Source organism: Ovis aries, chromosome X, assembly GCF_016772045.2.
Source record: "Ovis aries strain OAR_USU_Benz2616 breed Rambouillet chromosome X, ARS-UI_Ramb_v3.0, whole genome shotgun sequence".
Lineage (NCBI taxonomy): Eukaryota > Metazoa > Chordata > Mammalia > Artiodactyla > Bovidae > Ovis > Ovis aries.
In genome coordinates, this window is record NC_056080.1 from 56,265,445 (window position 1) to 56,274,486 (window position 9,042).

General features: G+C 52.4%; 1 protein-coding gene across 2 annotated transcripts; it reads right to left on the minus strand.

The window, feature by feature from the left end:
* Positions 1–2,323: 2,323 nt before the first annotated feature.
* GATA1 (GATA binding protein 1) lies at positions 2,324–9,042 on the minus strand. Of its 2 annotated transcripts, XM_042241552.2 has the most exons (6): positions 8,952–9,042; positions 5,035–5,273; positions 4,159–4,536; positions 3,910–4,055; positions 3,273–3,398; positions 2,324–2,844 (listed from the first exon to the last, which is right to left on the minus strand). In XM_042241552.2, the coding sequence occupies exons 2-6, from the start codon at positions 5,252–5,254 to the stop codon at positions 2,473–2,475; spliced, it is 1,242 nt and encodes a 413-aa protein (XP_042097486.1). In that variant the 5' UTR covers positions 5,255–5,273; positions 8,952–9,042; the 3' UTR covers positions 2,324–2,472.

The window sequence follows — 9,042 nt, forward strand, 5'->3', positions numbered from 1 at the left end:
CTGAGAGGGCTGGGGTCCTGTAGGGGCAACCAGGCTTTTACAGGGCCAGGGCCCTTGTGGACAGTTCCTGTAAGGAGTGTGTGGACCACTATGATTCTCACATGGGCTAATGTAGTGACTGCTCTGAAGGGATGCTGCTCTGTTCAGGACAGCTACTCACACCTGCTGTGTTCAAGATATGTGGGCCCACAGTCCCCACCTTGGGGCTCCAGGGGAGAAGCTGTACAGAGAACCAGACCAATCAAGTGTGAGGTTTTTGGGCTCCAAAATCACTGCAGATGCTGATTGCAGCCATGAAATTAAAAGACACTTACTCCTTGGAAGGAAAGTTATGACCAACCTAGATAGCATATTCAAAAGCAGAGATATTACTTTGCCAACAAAGGTCCGTCTAGTCAAGGCTATGGTTTTTCCAGTAGTCATGTATGGATGTGAGAGTTGGACTGTGAAGAAAGCTGAGCGCCGAAGAATTAATGGTTTTGAACTGTGGTGTTGGAGAAGACTCTTGAGAGTCCTTGGACTGCAAGGAGATCCAACCAGTCCATCCTAAAGGATATTAGCCCTGGGTGTTCTTTGGAAGGGATGATGCTAAAGCTGAAACTCTAGTACTTTGGCCACCTCATGCGAAGAGTTGACTCATTGGAAAAGACTTTGATGCTGGGAGGGATAGGGGGCAGGAGGAGAAGGGGACAACAGAGGATGAGATGGCTGGATGGCATCACCGACTCGATGGATGTGAGTTTGAATGGACTCTGGAGTTGGTGATGGACAGGGAGGCCTGGCGTGCTGCAGTTCATGGGGTCACAAAGAGTTGGACACGACTGAGCAACTGAACTGAAGACTCACTATAGTGAAGGGAGGGTCACCCATCTAAAATCCACTCCTTAAACTCAGTGTGGTCAGGGTGAGTTCTGAGCCTAGCTTTTCATTAGTCAAATGAGCATGAATGCAATTTCCTCAGGCTTTTTTTTTTTCCAGGTGTTCATGAACTAAGGCAGCTGAAGTCTCTCAGCTGTTGCTGACCCACAGTGAGCACTTAGTTAAAGGTGCTGCTTGCTGTTAGGAGCTGCTGGAAAGCCTTGGCCAGCTGTGGCGAGCCACTTAACCTGTCTGGTTTAGGATGTCACCTGACTGCTCCTGTGTAAGGGTTTGTTAAATGGAAGTACAGGTTCCACGTTCGGGGAAGCAGTTCACCCTGGTGAGTAGGTAGGTGTGTTGGGGCGGGAGCTGGTACTGTGGGGAGCTCCCCGACCTTCAGGGTCTAAATATCACCCCCAGAGGGCACTTTGTCCTCCTAATCTCCCCAGCTAATTCTCTACCATTTCCCACAGGGCTGCAGGCCTATCTGGGTTGAGAGAGTTAAGAGATAAGTGACAGAAAGGCTCATAAACAGCCTCACAGTCCTGCACTGGCCTTCTGACCTACTTGACGGCTACCATTCCCCCCCCCCTTCCTCCCTTTCCTGTCCTCAGATGTCTGATGTCCCTTAGAAGAGGGTTCCTGGCTTACACCAAATGAAACTGGTGGCTCAGATGGTAAAGAATCTGCCTGCAATGCAGGACACCCGGGTTCAATCTCTGGGTTGGGAAGATCCCCTGGAGAAAGAAATGGCAACCCACTCCAGTATTCTTGCCTGGAGAATTCCATGGACAGAGGAGCCTGGCGGGCTACAGTCCATGGGGCTGCAAAGAGTCAGACACAGCTGAACAACTAACACATACGTTGTCAGCCACTCGGAGACACTGGGACATGGCCCACGCCACACGATATGCTCAGACACATACAGACTTGCACGGAAATACTGTTGTCACCAGACCCACAAAGACATTCTAAGACTCAGACCCTCACGGTCCCACTGCTGTGCCTCACACACCATCATATAACAGTTCTTATTCAATGTTCCGAAATGTGTATGGATCCACTTCTGTGCCCAGTGCACATGCCGTCATGCTGTATCAAAGATCACCCCACTGGTGCACAACCCCACACGTTTACTCAGCACATGATGCCGCTGACACACTTCCACATACTTCACACATTCACCCCTGCCCGGCCTTTCAGGGGAACCTGGAGTCACACACGTCATGTCACACAGCCTCATCCCTATTGCCCGTTGCACACTGGCTCCCACCATGATGTGTCGGTGCACGTGCTATCTCGTACCACCTGGACGCTGTCACACTTGGTTTCACATATACCATTACAACTGTGAAGCCCCATGTGCCATCTCCCATGGTCACACATGGCAGCTCACAGTGTCATGAAATAATTGTGGACACAGATACATACACACACCCCAGTCCCACACAGACTCACACCTCCATTTTCAGGACTCTGGCGGTTTTATTTTACGGAAGCTTTGAAGGTCCAGCCCAAGGTTTTTCTGGGTCCCAGAAGGTTGGATAGGACACACTGCTGGCTAGAAATGGGGAGGGAACACCAGACCCTGCCCTGAGGCCATGCTCTGGACTCTCATGAGCTGAGTGGGGCCACCACAGTGGTGGTGGTGGTGGGAGGCACAGGGCCTGTGGGGAAGGAGCCTGTGGGTGAGCCCAACAGGGGTCCTGGGAATGGCATGATATGGCTGACAGGCCCTGACAGCACTACGGGGCCCAGGCCTTGGTAGACATGGGCAGTACCAGGTGGGCCCAATGTCAAGCCTGAGGTCACCTCCCCACAATTCCCACTACTGCTGCCCCCAGCCACCACCATGAAGCCGCCAGATGGTCCTTCTGCTGCTCCTGTAGCTCCTAGGCTGGATCCCCGTTTCTTTTTCCCTTTCCCAGATGCCTTGCGGTTTCGAGTCTGGATACCATCCTTCCTCATGGTCAGTGGTCGGTTCACCTGCCAAGAGGGAGGCCATGGCTGTTTCCCAGCTCCACATCTTGCTCTATGACTCCTCCAGGGATGACCAATTCACCCCACTTCTAAGAACAGAGAACTTATTCAAGGATTAGGGAATGTGACCCTGATATGACAAGAATCCTGAAGTTTTCAGGCTGTGAGTTTGGGAAAGCCTCTCAGGTTGATGGGAGCTGCCCCTGGTCTAGGGCAGGGCAGGGGAGTGGAAATTAGCTGATGGCCTAGGGAGGAGGTGACAGGTGGGAATCAGGAGAGAGGGTGGAGGGGTGAGAGGGAGTGGGGGGTGGAGGAAGGGTGAAGGAGGAGGAAGGAAGAAAATATCTAATGGAGAAAGGAAGAGGGAAGGGTGGAGGGGAAGGAAGGGAAATGGGAGGAAGGAGAGGAGGGAGGCTCCAAGGGCCCCAGGTCACCTGGTGTAGTTTGTAGTAGAGGCCGCAGGCGTTGCACACAGGGTCCCCGCTGGCGTTTCTCCGCCACAGTGTCGTGGTGGTAGTCTGGCAGTTGGTACACTGGGTCCCTGCCCTTTTGCTGACAATCTGGGGGAGGGAGCAAGTAAGTATGGACACACTGCCGGGTGGAGGACCAAAGAGGTGAGGGTCAGTATGAGGGCAGGGTTTGCTTCAGGGAAAGGGCTAGGGTTTCTGTGTGGGTAAGGAGAGGGCCTCCCTGCCAGGATAGGCATTGGGGGTATTTTATGGGGCGCTACACAATTTGCATGTAACTTTGGCCATCCACTGGAATCATTATGGGAATTAGAAGTAATCATGATTCCCCCGCATCCCAGCCAGTTCAACCAACACATCTGAGGAGGGTCTCAATCCCTAGTGGTTCAAAGTGCCCCAAGGTGATCCCAGTGTGATGCAAAGGAAGAGAAGTGCAGGGAGAGGATAGAATTCCTGCTTGTAGCCTAGGTTTGGTCAAGGATAAGAGGCACTGTACACAGCTGGTGGATGGGGAAGGAGCGGAGCGTGTGGGTTCTTATAGGTCATCAGGACTGGGATTTCTGTGAAGGTTGAGAACAGCAGGGATGGCAGGGCTTGGTGTTACCAGGCGCTTCTTGGGCCGGATGAGAGGCCTGTTCTGCCCATTCATCTTGTGATAGAGGCCACAGGCGTTGCACAGGTAGTGGCCTGTCCTGTCCCGCCGCCACAATGGTGTCGCCGTTGCTCCGCAGTTCACGCATTCTCTGGCCTCTGGTGGGGTAGACAGAGGGGAGGAAGGAGTTAGTCTCAGACCAGCTCTCCCTTGGTCACCCCCACCAGCCTCAACCTCCCAGTCCCTTTTTGAGAACCTCACCGCAGGGGGTTAAGGGCAGAGTTCCACGAAGCTTAGGGGAGGAATAAGGTGCTGGATTAAGGGGGCTCCCAGTGGGAGAAAAGTAGGTACTAGAAAAGTCAGGACCCCCGTAGGCACTGCTAGGGACTGGAATTGATGAAGGTGGTGCAGTCCCCAGTGTCAAGAGGTCTGGACTCATCCGCTCCGTCTTTAAAGTCTCCAGGAAGCTGCTTCCCCCTTTCCCATCCAGATCTTCTGAGGCCTGGGGAGAGGAGTCCTCACGGGTGGGGCACACAGTTGAGGCAGGGTAGAGCCCAGTCTTGCCATAGGCCCAGCTAGCATACGGTGAGCCCCCGGGGATCCCCTCCATACAGTTGATCAGTGGGTACACCTGAAAGACTATGGGGGTATGGGAAAGAAAGAGGAAAGAGAAACAATCAGTCTAAATTCATCTTACTTTCAGGGTCTAATGATGCCCAAGAGCCTCAATATAGTGACCAAGTTTCCATGCTTTGAACAGGTGACCAGAAGAACTGCTGGCGTTTGAGTGACTCCAGTGTCTGGGCCCTGTGGTTGCTAGTGGTTGCTCTGTCCCTGACCTCCAACATTTCCAAATGAGCTTTGAGGATGACTTGTTGGGATTTGGAGCCCCATATATTACCTGGCAACTCCAGCCACTGTCTACTTCCATCATTGCTTCCTGGTATGGCTACCCCAAGAGGACAGGTTGGGGAGCAATGGCATTCCCAGTTCTGGACTTGACTAGGAGTCAGCACAGAGATGTGAAGCCTTATCTCATTTTCCAGAATTGACTCTTTTAAGTCAATTGACTCTGGGTCTCCATGGCAACCTTGACAGCACAGAGCCAGTGCCAAGATAGCCACCCAAAGAAGTTACCTGGGGAGTGTCTGTAGGCCTCAGCGTCCCTGTAGTAGGCCAGTGCGGCAGCTGCAGCTGTGGCGGTGCTGGCAGCAGTGGAGGAGGCTGCTGTATCCAAGCCCTCAGACCCGGGGGGAAAGAAGACCCCCGATTCTGGTGGTGAAGATACCAAGGCAGGGTCCATAAATTGGGGTAGGGGCTCAGAGGTCCCCAAGGCCCCGAGGCCAGGGAACTCCATGGGGCTTCTGGGGTTTGACCTGTGAGGACAGGAGGGGTCCTCAGACACAGAAACCCCCCTCTCCCCTCTCTTCCTCCTTTCTCCCTCCTCCCACTCCATTCCCTTAGTCCTCTTACCCCCCTTTTCCACCTCCCTAGTACCCTCCTCTTGCCTCCTCTGTCCACCCTCATCTCTCCCTTTTCTTCCACTCAGTTCTCTTACTCCCTGTCCTGCCCCTTTTCCCTTCTTCCTCTTATCTTTCCTCTCCTCCTTTTCTCTCCTTCACACCCTCCTTTTACTCCTCTTCTGTTTTGTCTCCTCTCCATTTTCTCTCCCCATCTCTTCTTTCTCCTCCTCTCCCCCTCTTCCTTCACTTTCTGCTCTTCCTCCTCCTTCCTTCCTCCCTGCTCTCTCTTTTTCCCTTCTTCCTCTTCCTCTCCCTGTCCTTTTCTCCCTGGTCCCCTATCTCTTCTCTCCTTCTGTCTCTTCCTCCTCTCCCTCCGCTTTTCTTAGCCTCCCCCCTTCCCCATTCAACAACTGCTTCACTCCTCTTTCCTTCTCCTCCTTTGTCCTCCCCTCCCCTCTTCTGTCTTCATCATTCTCCTTTGCCTCCCTTTCTGTTCATCTCTTTCTCCTTTTCCTCATTCTCTCCTCTCCTCCTCCTCCACTTTCTCTTCTCCCTCTATCTCCACCCCCTCACCCTCCTAGGAGTGTGTAGGTGGGGTGGGCTGAGCTGCAGAACCAGAGTCCCTTGAACTCCTTGGTCATTCCCCAGACCTTGGGGTTCAGCCTCCTGTCTCCCCAACTTCATCCCTATCTGTTGCATCTTGCCTTCTGACTTTCTCAGAAACCCCATGGTTTCCGGCTTGACTCTCCCCTCCTCCACCTCCGTTGAGTGTGCAGACAGAGGGCCCCCTCAGTTCCTCCCTATTTCATGGGGGGGTCAGTACCCCCACTGCTTATCTCTGCCATCCCCGCCCAACTTTTGAAATCACCCCAAGGCCTGTGGCTTCCTCTGAGGAGGGGGACAGGTGGGAGGTGTTCCCTCTGCCTGTGCCGTGTCCTCTGGAGAGGTCTGCCATAGTTCTGCTTTCCAGCTCCTTCAGTCCCCAACATGCCCAGGCCTTAGTTTCCCCATCTGCTGGATAGGAGGTGCTGACAGGGATCTTTGCCCCTTTGCCTCTGTTCTTCTCTGTGTGTATCTCTTGTCTCCTGTGTCTCTTTTCCCCTACCCTGCTTCTTGTCAAGTCTGGCTCTCTATTTCCCTCCCATTTTTCTATGCTACCATGATTCATCTTGCTCTCTCTGTGCTTTTATAAATGTCTGTTTTTCCTCCTCCCCTTGTCTGTCTGCCCATGTCTCTGATTCTCTTTCCATCTTTATCTCTCTTTTATCTCTTTCTTTGCTCTCTCTATATTTTTCTGTTTCTCTTTTTCCTTCTCCACTCATCTCTCTGAATGTCTGTATATCTCTCCTGCTCTGTCACTTTCTGCTTGTTTGTCTCTTCCTTCGTGTTTCTCTCTGGGTCCTCTGGCCTTATTTTAATGTATTTCTAAAATGTTCCCATACCCCTAATCATACCCTTTTGCACACAACCCCAGTTGAGGAGTCAGGAAACCTACTGTTACCCTTGACTTGCCCTGTGAATCTGAAGGCCTTGGTCTCCCTGTCTGTAGGGTGAAGTGACAGAGATAAAGAAGACCACCTTCCCCTGCCTAAGTGACCCATTGTATTGCCTATGTAGACAGGCTCACAGCTGGGCCCTGGGTTGGGGTTGTGCTAGGAAACAGACAGGCCTGTCATTGTACCCACCATCAACCTTCTCTAGGCCCTGGGCCGCCTTCTGTCTTCTCTGGGAACAGTGTCTTGCCTCCTCATCTCCAACTCCATCTCTTTCCTGTCTGTCTCGCCATGATTCTATCTGTGAGTCTCTCTCTGCATTTCTGTCTCACTCTCCTTTTCTGCTCCCGAATCTCCCATTCTTTCCTGTCTCTCCGTCTCTCTTACTCTTCCTTTGAGTCTCTGTTTTTCTTCTTTCTCTTCATGTCTCTGTATTTTGCTCCTTTTCTCCCTCTCCATCTCACTTTTTTTTCCTCCTTTTTCTCTGTCTCGATTTGTTTCTTACTCTTTTTGTCTCTGTTAACCACTGTTCTTTTATCCCCTCATCCTCTCCTCACCAGCACCCCACCCCAGTCTCCTTCCAACCCCACTGCCCCTGTCCCTACACCTTGTACCTTGGCAGGTCCAGGACTGCCCACCCCTCTGTGGCAGGGACCCAACTCCCCCCGCCCCCCCCAGTTATCACTCTCTGGACAGAGATAAAGTTTATCTCGAGGCTGGGGGATATGAAAACTCCTTATCAGCTGCCCCACTAGAGTAAGTGCTGCCCCAACGGGTGGCAGGCAGCTGGCCGGCCCTCAGCTTTCCCTCAGTCCAGCCCCTCACCCCAGGTAACATCCCCACCCCAGCCCTCAAGGGAGGGTCCCTTGGGACTGAAGGGAGTACAGATGGGATCTGGGGGCAGATGAGTCTTGGGAGAGTCTGAGATGGAGTTTGAGGATTAGATATGGGGTTAAGGAGTCAGGGGTTTGGGGAACAACTGGAGTTTGGGGTAAACAAATGTGAGTTTAAGAAGCAGTGAAAGGTTTGCTTGAAAAGTCACATTTTGGGATCAGAAATAAGTTGGGAAGGCAGAAACAGGGTTGGGGATCAGAGGCAAAGTTTGAGAGAGAGAGAGAAAGTTGAGAAGTTGGAGCTATAGTTTAGGGGTTGGGGTGGATTCTGAGAGTCATAGAAAAGTGTGAGGGTCCAAGGGTTTTGCTGGAGCGGAGATGGAGTTATGATAGGCAGGCAGAGGTGTGTCTGATGACTAGAGATGGCTTATGGGCTTATGGGAGCACAGGAGGAGTTTGAGAATAGAGATACAATTGGAGTGAAGAAAGATTGGGGGCCAGAGAGGGCACCTAGGGGGACAGAGAAATATCGGGAAGCTAAGATGGGGTTTAGAGAAGGCAGACAGGAGGATTCATGTGACAGAACAGATTGAAGGGGTGGACTTGGTGTTTGGAGTGATGAAGACATTTTTGTGCATAGGCAAGGAGTTGAGAGAGAGAAATGGTTTTAGGGCATCAGAGAGAAGTCACAGGGAACAAGTATGGGATTTGAGAGGCATCGATGGGGTTAAGAGCGTGGAGCTAGGGTTTGGCAGTCCAGAGACAGGTTTGGGAGGTCAGAGAGAGAATTAGGGGCAGAGACAGGGGAGTTGTGGAGTAGGCAGGGGCTTCAGAGCAGAAATAGGTATGTGTGTTGGGGGGGCACAAAAGTGAGCCTTTGTGGTGAATTCAGAGACAAGTTTGGGTTAGAGAAAGTCATATTTGGGGCAGAGGTTAGGATTTGGTGAGATGAAAGCATATTGCAGGTCAGAGATGGAGCATGGTGGGCAGAGTTAACGGATCAGGAGAGCATAAATATCTTGGAAGCAGTGGATGGGAGTCAGGGCAGAGAGAATTGGGTTTAGGGGGCAGATTTGGGGTACAGATGGGGGTTGGAAAGATAGAGGTGGTCTAGAAGAGCTGTCAGGGGATTCAGGGGTGGTAGACACTTTGGGGACCAGTGGTGGGTTGGGGAGCCTAGAGCAGGCTGGGGGAGTAGCCTTGAAGTAAGGGGCAGCAGGCCCAGGGTTTGCCTTGCTGGGGGCTCTTAGGGGGCTGAGACTGACCTGGGCTGGTTGGTGCGGAGGGTTCAGCTGCTTTGGGGATGTGACGAGCTCAATGTGATCCCGGGGGGTGTCCTGGCTGGCCTTGGCCTTT

Excerpts from the sequence above, each read along its gene's own strand:
- GATA1 (XM_042241552.2), bottom strand. The coding sequence starts at position 5,254 with ATGGAGTTCCCTGGCCTCGGGGCCTTGGGGACCTCTGAGCCCCTACCC. Across the intron at positions 4,056-4,158 it reads TCTGCCCTTAACCCCCTGCG|AGGCCAGAGAATGCGTGAAC; the intron begins GTGAGGTTCTCA and ends CTACCCCACCAG. Across the intron at positions 3,399-3,909 it reads TCCGGCCCAAGAAGCGCCTG|ATTGTCAGCAAAAGGGCAGG; the intron begins GTAACACCAAGC and ends TCCCTCCCCCAG.